The sequence below is a fragment of the Chrysemys picta genome, chromosome 7 (assembly GCF_011386835.1).
Source record: "Chrysemys picta bellii isolate R12L10 chromosome 7, ASM1138683v2, whole genome shotgun sequence".
Lineage (NCBI taxonomy): Eukaryota > Metazoa > Chordata > Testudines > Emydidae > Chrysemys > Chrysemys picta.
Genome location: NC_088797.1, coordinates 71873948 through 71889831, shown reverse-complemented (window position 1 = coordinate 71889831; position 15884 = coordinate 71873948). Strand labels below are relative to the sequence as shown.

General features: G+C 42.6%; 1 protein-coding gene across 4 annotated transcripts in view; it reads right to left on the bottom strand.

The window, feature by feature from the left end:
• Nucleotides 1-15884, bottom strand: part of TSPAN14 (tetraspanin 14) — an 83452-nt gene continuing 67568 nt past the window's right edge. For all 4 annotated transcript variants that reach the window (XM_005293956.5, XM_005293957.5, XM_065551792.1 and 1 more), the window contains 6 exons: nt 12978-13124; nt 11989-12159; nt 7777-7902; nt 5837-5881; nt 4790-4909; nt 1-2052 (listed from right to left, as the gene is read on the bottom strand). In XM_005293956.5, coding sequence (XP_005294013.1) covers nt 1981-2052; nt 4790-4909; nt 5837-5881; nt 7777-7902; nt 11989-12159; nt 12978-13124 — 681 coding nt within the window. In that variant the 3' untranslated portion in view covers nt 1-1980. The remainder of the gene's footprint in view (nt 2053-4789; nt 4910-5836; nt 5882-7776; nt 7903-11988; nt 12160-12977; nt 13125-15884) is intronic.

Genomic DNA, 15884 nt, shown 5'->3' with positions numbered 1-15884 from the left:
TATATAAAAAGATATATTCAGAAGTTTGGTATTCTAAGAAAGCATAACACTTTGGAAACACAAGCATTAATGTAGTAAAATATCATTACAAAAATATATACTTTACTAGAATTTACACTACATTAGGCACTGCAAGTAACTGCGATCCCTGAAAAATAGGGTGCCATTACAAGCAGTGAACAGTTTGTTAGTAAATATCCCATAGTAAAATTGACACTGCAACAACTATTTAAAAGAGTTTCTTATTACGTATCACACCTTTCAGCTTTTACAGTTAATTCTATTCTGACTTTTGATTTCACAGAAGAGCAGAAGAATGGTTTGGACTAGCACTATAGGCCTGATCCAAAGGACACTGAAGTCAATGGGAGTCTTTCCATTGGCCTCCGAGGACTTTGGATCAGGTCTTAAGCACCCCAGTTTGCAGGAAACGTCATAAGGCCTTAATTTCATCCCTGGTGTAAACAAGAGCGACACCCATTTGATTTCAATGGGGGCTGCACTCACTTTGGGCCAGGGCTCACAGCATTATTCTGGAGACGCAACTCTGAGCATTTCTTCAGCATGACTCGATCTGGCATTTTTGCAGGAAAGTCTGAGCAGCAAAGGACAAATGGAATGGGAAACAACAATGCATTCAAAATATTTTTTTAAATAAATTAATGCTAGTAACTCCAGTGCTCCACTAGACTCTTATGTACGTTATATTAGCTTTTGACTAGCCTGGAAAATCCTGAATCAAAGGCCTAACAGAGTTTAGCTTGTCCTTTAATTTCTTTTTAGTCCTAATATAGCAATCAACAGTCAAAGAAGATGATAAACAACAGTGCAGTGGACAGGTGTGAAAGAGAACAGATGGCAGACTAGAGAGCTCTTGACGGATACAATCACATATTCAGTGATCTCTTGTACCAAGCAGCATTTTTAAATGCCTTCAGCCCAGCAGATATCACTCTTTTTAGAAGTAATTGCTCTACAGAACAGTGTAAGCAAATGGTGAGATTTCCTCCTCTATAAATTAAAACTATTTACAAACATCTAAAAAGGAGAAATAGCATCAGAGAATCCACCTACCCTCATGAAAAGATTTCCAAATATGCTATCAATGTATAATTAAATTACTCCCTCTTAAGAAACTTATGTTGGCAAGAACTTTCAAAATAAGTGGCTTCTGTTACTCAAGCATTTGAGTCCCTTCTGAAATATCTACATTAGCTCAGGTCATATAGGGACATTCCCTACTTCTGCACAGCTGAGGTTCCATCTGACAACTGGAGACTTAATGGCATTTTTTTACGGTCTCTAATACCAAGACTATCATGACTCCCAATAATCCAATGACATAACTACCTGGGCCTTCCATTCAAACAGGACACAATGAAATGCTTGGTGTTTCGAGAACAGACTACAATGTTTTGAGAATAGACATTAAGTAACCTCCTTTGACTAGTCCATCAACGTGGTCATTGTCGATCTTTAGGACACTCTCTTCCAAGACCATGACAAACACCATAACAGATGCAGCTATGATCCACATAATGAATGCAACATTTGCAACCTCCAATGATGGTAGCTGGGAGTCAAGACAAAACAGCCCTTACAGCAGCAAGTTCTTCAAGGTAAGGGACTGGTTTATAGCAGTTTCCATTTCTGCTTACTGGAGTCTTTTAGTCCATCCTTCATAGATTTAGGGGAATCTCTTCCACATCAAAAGAGGTTTAAAATCTAGTCTTCCCCTTGGAAAAAGAAACAGATGTTGCATTGGGGAGAAGGGGATCTGGGGGAGGAAGCAGTGTGTTCTTTCTGCACCAGCCTGCAGCAAAAGCAGAAGCAGAGTAACATCTGGCTGATACAAAAATAAGGCTTTTAAAACCTGGAGCATTCCAAGGCCTGTGTGTGTGTCAATTTCTTTTCACCTTGATGTCAAATCAATAGCAGTGAAAATGTATTTGTCTTCACAGCTGGTGTCTACTTTAGTCTTCAGAAAAGATGACCTGCCTTTACAACTTCAATATCCGAAATCAGTGACCTGGCCAGGAAAATCCCAAAAATCTAAAGACAAACACAAAAAGACACAAAACCTGTAAACTGTCTGGGAGGGAAAACACACATTCAGAAGATTACCAAGTTGTGAGGCTGCTCTGAGTAAAGGGCCAGATTCTGCTACCCTTAGTCAGGCTCCAATTCTGCAAACACTTTAGCACATGTATAACTCTTCTCAAATGAGTGTTCCCATTAAAGTTAATGAAACTGCTCATGTGAGTGAAGTTATGCTTAAGATATGTCCAGGATCAGGGACTTCTCACCCTACACACTACCCAGGGATAAGGAGGGGGGGGTAAGGGTGGCATAATCTGGCCCATAAAACAAAAAAAGATGCTTTCATGTAACACTTCTACAGGGCTGGGAACAATCACATGACTTCTGTGTGTGACTTCTGTGTGTCCAAGTGGGGAGCCAGGCACAGCTAGGTTCCTTTAGGTCTAACACTCTCCCATTACTTCAGTTACTTTTAAACATTTCAGGCATTTCCATTTTTCTGCCCAGTTCAGTGATTCAACTTGAAGATTTTTAAAATCAGAGGGTTAGAAGGGACCTCAAGGGTCATCTACTCAGGCTAACCCTCTGCCAAAATGCAGGATTTGTTGTGTCTAATCCATCCAAGACAGATGGCTGTCCAACCTCATTTTGAAAACCTCCAGTGTAGGAGCTTCCACAACCTCCGTAAGCAGTCTGTTTCATTGTCCTACTGTTCTTAAAAGTTAGAAAGTTTTTCCTGATAATTTAATCTAAAACTGCTATGCAGTAGTTTGAACACATTGTCCTTTGTCCTGCTGTCTGTGATAAGAGAGAGAGAAAAAAAACAAAACACTTTTCTCCATTTTTTTTAGGGCAGCCTTTCAAGTATTTGAAAACCACTATCACATCCCTCCTCAATTTCCTCTTTTCCAAACTAAACATACTCAGTTCCTTCAGTCTTTGCTCATATGCCTTGCATTCGATCCCTTTGATCATCATATAGCCTGACCCTCTCTCTCTCTTTCAGTCAATATTCCACTTTGAAAGCTTTTTGTAGGTTTAATTCACATTTAACTGTGCCAAAGGGATGAAACATTTACCACAAACTTTAGTGTGAAAAATTTCATCATATCATTTTGAGCCTTTCACCAAAACTGATTTTCAAAAAAATTGCCATGAAATGGCCTTTTTCAAATTGAACACCCACCCACCCCCAACATTCAAACTTTTGCAATGTTTCAATGAAAACTGGTTTTGGTTGAAAATTTTGGGAAAAGGTTGTGCATGTGTTCCCCCCCCAAAAAAGCGCTAAAACTTAAGTTTTTCACAAAAAGTTGGGCCATTTTTGAAAATTCAATTTTCTCAGATTACATTTCATTGTGGGTACATCATGCAATGTAAAATAATTTACTGATTTAAGGAAAAGACCTAGTCACTGAAGACTTCTATGATAGGGTTACCATATTTAAAATATATAAAAAAAGAGGACACTCCACGGGGCCCTGGCCATGCCCCTTCCCAACTCCGTCCCCTCCCCTGAGCGCCCCGCATTCCCCCTCCTCCCTCCCAGCCACGCGAAACAGCTGCCCGAGCGCTACCAGCTTCACAGTTTGCCGGGCAGCCCCCAGACCTCCAGACCCTGTGCCCCCGGCCAGGTGCTTCCCCAGCGCATCCGGAGCCTGGGAGGAGAAGCGCCCGGCCGGGGGCGCAGGGTATGGAGGTCTGGGGGCTACCCGGCAAACCGTGAAGCTGGTAGTGCTCGGGCAGCTGCACAGAGCTGAGGTGTCTGGAGGGAGCTGCAGGCGGATTCTCCCACGGCGGTGGCAGCGGCTGCTGCTGCTCCCCCCAGACACCTCAGCTCTGTGCAGCTGAAGAGCCGAGCTGCCCGAGCACTACCGGCTTCACTGTTTGCTGGGCAGCCCCCAGACCTCCAGACCCTGCGCCCCCAGCCGGGTGCTTCCCCAGCGCAGCCGGAGCCCAGGAGGGTCTGGAGGCTGCCCGGCAAACAGGGAAGCCGGTAGCGCTCAGGCAGCTCGGCTCTTCAGCTACACAAAGCTGAGGTGTCTGGGGGGAGCAGCAGCAGGCGCCGCCGCGGGGGAATCCGCCTGCAGCTCGCAGCCTGCTGGAGCCGCTCTAAGGTAAGCAGGGGACTAGTATTCTCCCGGACATGTTCGGCTTTTTGGCAATTCCCCCCGGACGGGGATTTGAGGACCAAAAAGCCGGACATGTCCAGGAAAATCCTGACATATGGTAACCCTATTCTATGATCTCAAAGATGAGCCAGTTAAAGATCAGACATTGCTACTGTTCTAGTCCTGGGCTTCTCCTGAGCACAGACTACCAAATAGGTTCATTGGTACCAGATTATGTGGTGGTTTTAGGATATTGATGAAAAGGGGTGTGAAAATGCAATGAGACCAGCAAACCTACTTTAACTTGTGACAAAGGCAAGCTTGAACATAGGTCTATGGAAATGAGAGATTACAACATCTCCCCAATTTGCAGCCTTGTCCTTACTAGTGACTAAAAAACCTAAAAGCCATGCATTTTTTTCCCTTAAAGAGAGTTAACATTTCACAAAGCTAAAAAATTAAAATAAAACCACATACACTTTTATCCTGCAAAACAGTGTTAAATTTTTCCCATACTGTTCTCACAAAACCCAAGGATTTCAAATTTTCTAAAATATTATTTTCCTCCAACTACCATATATTAGGCAGATGAGAGGCTGAAGCTTTTACTGTAGCAGTAAAAGAATGAAACCACTGACCTGCAGCAATGAGATAGCTATGAAGGCTCCTGCAACGATGTAGATGTTTCGGGGTAGCCAAGCTTCAAGAGCAGGGATACAACCCTTGGTGAAAATTAAATTGTCCCATTGGCTTTTCTTCTGTGTAGAGAGAGGGGGGAGAAAAAGCATGTTACTTTTTCCACTTATATTTACTATAACTATGCAGCCAACATTTATTTGTATAGGTCTTTAGTTGACAGAACTAGTATTTTTAAAAGGAATCCAGAAGTACAAGAACTAGAGACATGTAACTCAGATTGTCTTCAGTTTCATGAATCAGTACATATTTCTTGCTGCAAATTGACTATTAATTAGGAACACCCTTCAAAAGTTCAGATAAATAACCAGAAGTGTAGAAACTTATTTAGAATACACTTGAACTTTGAGTCTCTTCTTTCAGTGATAACAGCCCCACCTCACCACCTCCCGCGGATGAAACACATCCAGGGCCGGCGATTCCATTTAGGCGACACCAGGATTTGGGGGGGCAGCATTTTGCCGCCCTCAGCGGCAATTTGGCGGCGGGGGGTCCTTCCGTGCTCCGGGTCTTCGGCGCCAATTCTGCAGCGGGTCCTTCACTCGCTCCGGGACCTGCCGCCAAAGTGCCCCGAAGGACCCCCCCACTGCAGAATTGCTGACGACTACCAGGAGCACGGAAGGACCCCCGCCTAGGGCACCAAAAACCTTGGCACCACTCCTGATCATATCCACGGTCTCTCTCCCCCTGTCCCTAGTACAGGGAGACCCTCTGACTGGGTACAGGAAATTCCCAGAGCAGCTTCCATGCAGGTGATGGTATAGACCAGCATACGGTTATTTGTTCTCATAGTTTTGCCTTGCTGCTCTATGTTATAGGTCCTGAATAAACACTGACTATTACTCTTAGTTTCTCAAATTTAAAAGATACATATTTTGGCCTAAGTTTTTTTTAAAAGAGTGACCCAATCTAATTTATCAGTGTGTTAGATCACACATCTGAACAACCACCAGTTAGAAACACCAAGACTGTGGGTAGCAGATGCTCACCTGTGCTCTGATGTCATATCCACATTGCGTATTCACAACCTTTTGCTGGGAGGGGGGGGAAAAAGTTAGAAATATTAATATAATCCTACCAGCTTGAGTTGACAGGAAGATGTTTATCTGTTAGAAGACTCATGATCAAACTACAACCAACACCAACTGAGGGAACTTTTCTATCTTCTGTTCATGCTCCACAATTTCATGTTTTTTTAAAAGCTTATCTTTTTAGAAGACCATGATACATGCTGAAGTACATGGATATGTTATCCCATTACTTTATAGACCCCACTATATCCTTACAAACTTGTTTCTTCCACCCCTCAGCTTTTATCACCAAGGCCTACCCAACATAATAAATTACAGCCCCCTCAGCTGTATCACTATTCTGCAGACATCTCCAACACCTACTTCTTGAAAGGCTAACGACCAAATACCTACACCTTCAAAAACTTGCGTCACTTCAGCCAACTGACTTCAACCAGCTTTATGGAGTTGTGTGGCTGAAGTCCCAGGCAACAACAGTTGAACGTTTTGAAGAAGGGATTTAAAAAAAAAAAACCCAGCCTATTTATTTACACAAGAATGCAGGGGATTTTTGTAAGCCAGTCGTGCTCCCTTTCTTCCCCCTTTTGGTGGCATGTTTGTGATTCTGATCAGCTAATAGCTGGACTCCTACGTATCGCAAGCTATTTGACCTGGATTATTTTTAGTGCATTTAGTTCAAAAGTCTACCAAGTAACCAGACTCTAAAATTCTAACAAACCCTAAAAATAGGACTGGATATTGAAGCATACTGAACTCTAAGCCTTACAGAGCACAGAGACTACTGAAATTATTTGTGGCCTCAATAGATAAAGAGATACTTGTGTGTGTGAGCAATTCTGAGATTCATTTCAAGACCACAGTTTTGTTAAGAGGAAAGCAAAGAAAAATAAAATAAAAATGAAAACCTGTTTGTTTCATAATTATAGTTGTCAATTTACCATAGTTTGCAGTTATAGGAATTAAATGCCAAAAATAGCATCTTGTGCAAAGAGGTGTTTCAGAGTAGCGAATGCCAGAAACAACAGTTTGTGATGAAATCAAACTGAGGGGGACTAATTCAGATTGCTATTAAAAAAAACAAAACAAAAACAAAAACACACCATACACACAAAAACACAAGCCGTGAGAGAGGGGCGTCCTTCAGATCTCTTCTGAAGCACTGAGATCCTACAGTCCTCATGCCCAACTCAAGGTTCATGTCACTGCCAGGCAAGCAAGCCAGACCAACTGCTTTTGGGCCCGAATCCAGCAAAGCACTAAAGCGCATAAATCCCACTGAGGCCAATATGATTACTCATTTTATCAATAGAGCCAGTGAGTCCTTGCTATTGTATCTATCACAAGGGTGGGTATAGAACAGTTTTAAGACCCTTCACCCTAGGGGCTGAGCACACTGCTCAGATAGAACTCCCAGATCCCATCAGCTTTGGGAACAAGAGACCAGGAACTCAAGGAAACAATGGATTTCTAACAAAACAATATCTAAACCCATCATCCACGGGCTTCAGGGATACAAAAATAGTTTCTCTAGTTCTGACACCTGTGTGTGTCAGCAATAGACTAAGGTTTCTTTGGATCTCTGCGGAATCTGGAATAGCAATGTACAGCGAGACAGATTCTCCAGCAAGATAGGAGCAAATGTAGCATACATTCTCAGAGGCTCTCCCCTCCATCATCTTCATTTACTCTTCCAGTTCTTTTTCTTTAGGTCTTTTCATACTCTTCCCACTCCCAAACACATAGAAAAGGAGAAAATATGCTGGAAAATAAACTCTCTTCCTCCCAATCTTTATTTCCCTTCTTCTTAAAACCCTAGACATTACAGCATATTCAGGAAGCACATCCCTTCAGAATTCTCCAATAATAATATAGAAATACAAAGCCAGGAAACAACTCACAGCAGGATCAGGAACACAGCAGGAAAAGGGGACCCCACACTTCTCACGACTTTTGCTTTCAGTACTGCAGTTGAAGTAAATGTTAAGATCCCAGTCATCTGGCCCCTGAGCACCACAGCAATGGTTCTGCAACAGATGAAGAAAAAAAAACTTAGAAGTGCTGTATAAAGAAATTCATCTTCATAATAGTCCTGTGAGATAAACTGAGCAGAGAACACTTGTCTAACAGATAGAGAAACTGAGGCAGAGAGGTAAAGTGACTTTTCTAAGGCCACAGAGTAAATCAATGGCCAAGCAAGAATTAGAATTCTGAAGTCCCTAGTATCCAGCACCATGTTGCTTACCCTACAAAAGTGGTTTTCAAACTTTTTTTCTGGCAATCCAGTTGAAGAAAATTGTTGATGCCCATGACCCAACGGAGCTGGGGATGAGGGGTTTGGGAGGGGCTCAGAGTTGGGGCAAGGGGTTGGGGCACGGTCTTATCTTGGGTGGCTCCCAGTCAGCAGAGCAGCAGGGGTGCTAATGCAGGCTTCCTGCCTGTCCTGGCACCGCAGACCGTGCTGCACCCCGGAAGCGGCCAGTTGCACATCCGGCTTCTAGGCAGAGGCACGCAAGCAGCTCTGTGTGGCTCTTGCCTGCAGGCATCACCCCCCCCCCACCCCCCAAGCTCCCATTGGCTGGGAGCCGGTGCTCGGAGTGGGGGCAGCCCCATTGCCTCCCCGCCTAGGATCCGGACCTCCTGCTGGCCGCTTCTGGGGTGCAGTGCGGTGTCAGAACAGATAGAAACTAGCCTGCCTTAGCCGGGCAGCACCAACAGAACTTTTAATGGGACTTTTAACGGCCCGGTCGGCGGTCCTGACTGGAGCTGCCATGACCCAGTGCCTTACATTCCGCGACCCAGTACTGGGTTGCGACCCGCAGTTTGAAAACCATTGCTCTACACCATGGTATCTGTTAAAATTGTTACTTCCATCCAGTTCCTGGAGACAGACATCAACATGACAAGAAATGTCATCACAACTGGCACTCTAAATGGTAGAATCAGAAGAAAGGCTATGGACAGACTTGGCCTCAGAAAATGAAATATCACTTCACTTCTATGAGTTGATCCCACCGGCTGCAGGTAGATACATTATGGAAACCATGCTGTCCACTCATGCTGTACCTATTTTATATAAAGAGGGCTTCATTCTCATATTAATCAAGCAATTTATGTGTTTATATACTTTAGATGAGGTACTGTTAAGCAAAGCAAAACTACAGCTGGCAAATTTTGAATAGTTATGGGGTACAACTTTGTCCCACCCTCTACAGACCAGTTACACAAGCATTTGCCATTAGCAAATATAGAAAAATGTTACAGAGATTGAACTTTCCCAAAATGTCAGTGTTTTATGAAACTAATTAAACACTTAAAATCTCCACTACAAAGTAGGATTTTCCCATCCCCATTTTACTGTGAAATTTGTATAGAAAACCCACAAAATTCACAAAGCTTAATCAGAAACACATTCCTGAAATGTTTTCACCAAATAGATATATACATAATTTGAGCTAACAAGACAAAGAATCGAACAAACAAATTTACTGATCCAGAGAAAATAGCCTGGTTAATGAAACAAGACATTTTCAAAAGTCTCCATTATAATTTTAAAATGTTATCGGAAGTGTGGACCAAATATACTGTGTTCCATTAGAGAGAAAAAACTAAACAACAATAACTTCAGGAACAGCAACATCCAACACTCAACACTGGAAAATAAGTGTTTTAGAATGGACAGTGTCACAATAGTTTGGGCAATTCAGAAAAAATGCATTAAACTTTGGAGGAAAAAAGATTTGCAATAGTGGTTAGAAGGAGGGGGGAAAACTGCTAAAAATTATTCTGGGTCAATACCTTCCTTTTACTTCCTTATATCAATATAGTTCAAAGGTTGTACATAACTTGGAGACAACAGTAAGTGGATTTCCGCCTTTTCATCCACCCCTTCTCCCTTACCACTTCTCCCCCACCCCTCCTCCCAAAAAAATCACTGCTAGAAGCCATGCACCTACTAAAACTGCCAATCAGTCTGTGCAAGTAAGGTAAGGCTATAAAGGAGAAACCCTGCTCAAATGTAAGCCACAAGGTAATATGACTTTGCATTAGTCAGTGCAATGAGCTGTATACAAAAAGCTCTTTCACTATCCCAGAGTCACATCTTGAAGGCACTGCAAGTCGGCCCATGCCTAGTTAGAAGACAGATTTCAACGTGGCACTGAAAGAATACGGCAGTACCTTCTTGAAGGGTTTCCTCAATCTTACAGAGCTACATTTAGTGATGGATGTCAAGTTGTTTCCCTGTTGCCTAACTGTTACCACTGTGGGTGAGTGAGGCTTATTTGGAGATTTTCTGGCTTTGTTATTTCCACATTTCTTAGCCTGATAATCAAGCTGTGGAACTCTCTTTTGGGGAAATTTAGCATTTTTATTTTTATTAAGAGCATTTAATAAGGGTTCACCTGTAAATCAGCTTAGCACATTAGCCTGTCTCATTGCATTAAACCTGGATCAATAGCAACACCAGGAAACATGAAAATAGTATGCTGAGCTGAGACATTTACTGATGCTGAGAACTCATTGTGAGCAGGTAAGAATGAGCTGTGGTGACCTAATCAAGTCTACTAAAGAGCACCACATTGCACAAATTGCCTATGGCATCTGCCAGTGTAGAAATCTGAGAATTAGAACATCTCCAAGGGTCTACATGACTATCTGAGCTCGCAGAAAGATAGTCTTTAACCACTTCTACATCTAGTGGTTAACACCTGGAGGAATGGACAAAAAGAGCATTGGGGCAGGGGAAGCTGTTGCTGGCGCTACTTGCATCAACCATCCAAGTGGAAGGCAAGTGCAAGATTGCCAAGGATTCAGAAACTGGTAGCGATGCTAAGAGACTGATTTCTGGTTCTTAGCCCATAAAGGATGGAAAGAAATTGCCTGTAAAGATCCTCTGTGCCATGGGGGGAAAACACTGGACAGAGGAAGTTGACCCCCTTCACTACAGCCTGTGTGAGATCACATCAAAGAATAACCATTGTGTAAGTTCTATTAGAAAGTTTGTCCGTGATGAAGTGCTTACTGAGCACATGGGTAGCATTAGAGGTGTTCTTTGCCTTGCATACATTATGGTAAGAAGCTGTTGGCCAACTGATCTAGAAACCATCACTCAGTTATTACTGTAGGCCTTGTAATATCCTGGTGTGTGCATGCATGCAATTGTCCTCTAACGGATGGGATGTTAACACCACTCCCATTAGTAGAATTGTCTTACTCTTTAGGATAGGCCTTCACTGCACAGAGTGACCTGGGCTCTTGCTCAGGTGTTGCTCTTAACTCCCCTCCTGCCATACACACAGATCTCTCATCAGAGTATAGTGGTGCTTTCAATCTGGGCTAGCTGGCCCAGGGTTAGAGCCCAGGTTCTGCTTTCAGTGAGACTGGTAACTTGCCAACTTTGCAGGACACAAGCTAAATCACTTGAGAGCTGATAGGCCTGCAATGCCTTCCCACATACCCAGAAGGGCAAAGAAGTTCTCCAACAAATAATTTTGAAAGAACCAGAGAGCAGCTCAGCTTACTGAAGCACAAAAGCCCATGGGGCATGTCCCCCAGAAGTCCTCGTAATACATGCAGGTGAGTGCACAGTAATTCGGGTAGGGCTTTGCAGTATGGCTGCTCACCCCTGAGCTAGGCTAACCTGGGCTCCCAGGCATTGATCACCCAGGCTAACTGTAGGGAAGAAGTACCCTTTGAGACTGGCCCATTGAGGATAAGACCCAATACCACTATACTTGAGATATTCTCCTTTGGCAAGTGGTAGAGGTCTAGGTTTCTGAAACAGAAAGGTCCTGCACTGTGTCCGTGTACATGGACAGTTAAGTCCACGTAAACGCAATGTGACAATTAAGTCAACAGCTATGCAGTTTGCTTGGTTGCAGAATTATTTTAAGGTATTGAGAGTAATCTTCATTTTACTGGAGGGACACAGCTATTGACACCATTGAGTAAAATCAAGGCAGTCCAAAGAAGGCAGAACGTAAGTAATTTTTTTTTTTTTTTAGTCTCCTGTGAGGAAATGCTATCCCAACAACTGGAAAACCTCAAAAGACTAAGATTGTTCTTAGGGTGAAAAAGAGGAAGAAAATGTGACAAGTTAAAGGATGACTTACAATTTTCTGCAATGAGTCAATGAGGTTCTGTAGATCGATGTCATCTCGGTAGGATTTAATGTTATTCTCAAAGAATTCCTTGAACCGGTCCCTCACCCAGTCCTGGAACAAGAAAGCCAGCACTGCCCCAGCCAGCTCCAATGTAAATATAAGTACGATTGCTCCACAGAACTGCAAAATAAAGTCACTGGACATAGATTATAAAACTCTTATTTCAAATATAACCACGTCTCAACTCAATTAAAAGTAGATACAAGGACTTCAGTAAAATGCTCACAAAGTACAAATCTGATCAAGACACAAGGCCAATTAAATTAAACACAGGGGGAAGAAACATACAATAGGTGGAGTTATCTTCTTATTTGGTCGTCTTAAAGTCTGCAGGGAACATAGGCACTGTGTCATAGTCCATTATAATACAGAGATAATGAAAAAGGAATAAGCCAGTCAGAGATGGCAACACATGAAAATAATGGTCCTGACAAAGGCAGCTAGCTGGATTTTTGTTTCAATTCTTTTCTCAATTTAGCAGTTAGCTTCTGGATCCAGTGTAACATTAACATTAAAACTGAGTTAAGCACTGATTTCTGTGCTGGGGTCCTACAGTTCCACCTACCAACCATTCAAAAGAGAAATGCATTTTAACTTAAAGAAAAAAAAATTATAAAAAAACTTTCCACAAAATCCTTTCAACATTTCCTGTTTCATTGAAGGTATCCTAGAATGCCTAATTTTATGACATTACAAGTGCTATGGGTTGCAGTGAGACTTCTGGAATGTGTTCCAATACCAGAACGTAAGAGAAAGAAAGAGGTAAGTCTAAATGTACTGCTGTTCTGGATACCAGCCCCAGCCACGTCAGCAGGAACATTGACCACACACATCTGCTCTTAATTCAAATGTCTGGTTTCACTTAGCAGTTCTCCTTTAACTGTGACACCATCCTTTCTCTTCCCTGAGCCACCATACAGCACCACCAAGTTACTTACAAACTTCAGAAGGCAGATGTTTTCCCTCAATGCTCCTACGCAACCAGCAAATCCCAGAACGAACATCACTCCTCCAACCACCAAGACAAGTACCACCGGGTCAAAGCCATGGAGACGGGTTACCTTCGTGAGATCAGATAATACACCCTAAAGAGAATCATCACAAGGGAAAATAGGTAAACAAAATGAGCACGTTTTTGATGATCAGGAGTTGTATTTTATTCCCCCCCCCCGCAAGTTCTACTTCTGTCTCCTCCTGCATTCATTACTTGCTTATTAATTCAATGTATTTGCAAATAGCCATTATAACACAGAAATACTCTCCGGAAAATTTTTAATATGCAATCTTCCACATGCTTAATTTGTGTATTATACCTACAGATACGTCCCACAAAGGTTAAGCCATCCAAACACCAGGCCTCCCTAACCTTCAGCTTCTCCAGCTCCCTGACCTGCCTCCCCACAGGTCACCCAACAAACCAGAAAAAATAGAAGGGACAGAGTGGGAGGGAAGAGAGATGGGAAGCTCAGAGGGAAAGAGAGCAGTGTGATGCCTTTCTGCCCCAGAGGGAATGAGACAGTGAGATTACCCCAGGAAGACATGGCAGAGCCCAATCCTCTCCCATTTCACACCTGGAAACACAGAAAGCTAGAAAAAAAAATACTCTGATTCATGGTAATCTGCACCTATGCACATTTATGTCAACTTTCCACAAATGTAAGCTTTCTTTTACCCTTGTGTAGGCAGAGCTGCTGAAACTATCCGGGAGAGAAGAGTTTCAAATGTGTGAAATCTTTATTTTAAAAAAAGTCTACTTTATTTTGTTATTGTCTTATGCTAAATTAGAGCTAGGACAGGCTTTCAGTAAAGGGAATGCAAAGGCACTTAAAAAAAATAAAAAATTAAGCATGGAGGAGCCACTAATGCCACATTGATGTTTTAGAGGAAATTCTGGAACAGGAGTAAAAGGTGCATAGACAAAAGTCTACATGCAAGTGTAACCCACACTCCTCCTGGGTGTGGTGTTCTGTCCCACTTGTAACACCGACAGACCCTGGTCATGGGCAAGCAGGATCGAACGGAGCTTAGTGCATGAGCCTCTACCATATGAGCTAAAAGCCAACTGGCTATTAGGTAAGGGGTAGAGCAGACTCATTAATTGCTCTCTAAGTGGTCTTGGTGCCACTTAGAGTCTTAGAGAATGCAGGTGGTGCTCTTGCATCTGATGAAGTGGGCATTCACCCACGAAAGCTTATGCTCCAATACTTCTGTTAGTCTTAAAGGTGCCACAGGACCCTCTGTTGCTTTATACTTCCCCTAGCTGAGGAAGCACGTCCCGAGCTTCAGTCTCTTCCCAGTTGAAATCCCAGATAAGACCCCACTTGTAACGCCGACAGACCCTGCTTATCAACGGGCGGGATCAAACTTGGGCCCTCTGGAGCTTAGTGCATGAGCCTCTACCACCACATGAGCTAAAAAGCCAACTGGCTGTTAGCTAAGGCTGTAGAGCACACTCATTAATTGCTCTCTAAGTGGTCTCGGTGCCACTAGATGGGGCAGAACACCACACACAGAAGGTGTGTTGGTTACACAAGGCCCATGAACACCTTTTGCACGTGACCCTCTAGGCCTAGGGGAAGCTTGCACACCACAAGGTTTTCCTGGAAAATTGTTTATAAATAGGTGTTTGATCAGAGACACCAGTTCTTCATCCAGCACAGCAAATTAGTTGAAGCAGAGTTGAGGTAAGAAAAGGTGACAGAAAACTCACAACGGAGCACTAGCTTTGCAGAAAAATAATCTTCATGGAGATTTCAACTAAAGAGGCTACCACAAGATGGTGCTAAAAGCCTGGACCCATCACAGCATTTCCACCTAGCTTCAAGCCATAGGATTTCACTAGGGCCACAGCAAAACAATTAGCATGCTGAGTGTGGCAATCAGCAAGGGAGCTTTCACGCTTCAGAACCACCTTTTCCCACCTTAAAGCCCTGAACAATATCACAGCTGCTAAGGAACCGGTTACAGATGATAGATCTGTGAGGGATGTTTTTGTCTTGAGAGACATGGCTATTTTCCCCTCAAGACATTTTGCTGTACTCTTGAATTCTATTCATCTCGACTCCTACCATGCTTTGGGTGTCTCCTTGGACATCTTGCTGCAAACTGAGGAAAAGCAATGTATTAACAAACAATCTTATGCCAGTGTTACAGGGGAACCTACATCAAATTAATAGTTCCTTGAGACCATATGAGGACATGAACACATAACGGTTATTTAGCAACACTTCCCTTCCCATACCAAAATACAACACTGTTTTGGCTTTCATTGACCATTATGACTAGCTTATGCACCTATCTTTATTATATCCTTGTTCATCCTCCTCCTCTTCGCTTACTGTAGTTTGCCTAATCTTAGAACATGAGGTCTATGAGACTATCTTTCTGTTATGTGTTTGCATAGGACTTAGTATGATGAAGCCCAATCTGTGCTGAGGTTCTTAACACTACCATAATAGAAATTAATTAAAAATTACATACAAAATGTAAGTGTACAACCAGTTATAAATGTACACAAAGATGATCTTTCTAGATGGATGAAAGTAAATAAGAGCATAATTGCAATAATTTTTAATATAGTAATAGAGCATGGGACAAACCAAGGTTAGTATTGTTTTATTAAGAGAGACAGGTCACAGAAAAGTGGAATTACAAGACCGATCTTTGGTGATATCCATGTGGTCGCCAACTTTGTAAAAGCATGAAGGTTTCCAACAAGTTACCAGCAATATGAATACAAGAACCATTCTAAACTGAGGAAGACCTCGGTCTTTCACTCTATACTGAAAAAATGAGTAAAGATCAACAGGTTATAGAGTGCCATTTACAAAGCAGTGCTGGCAATT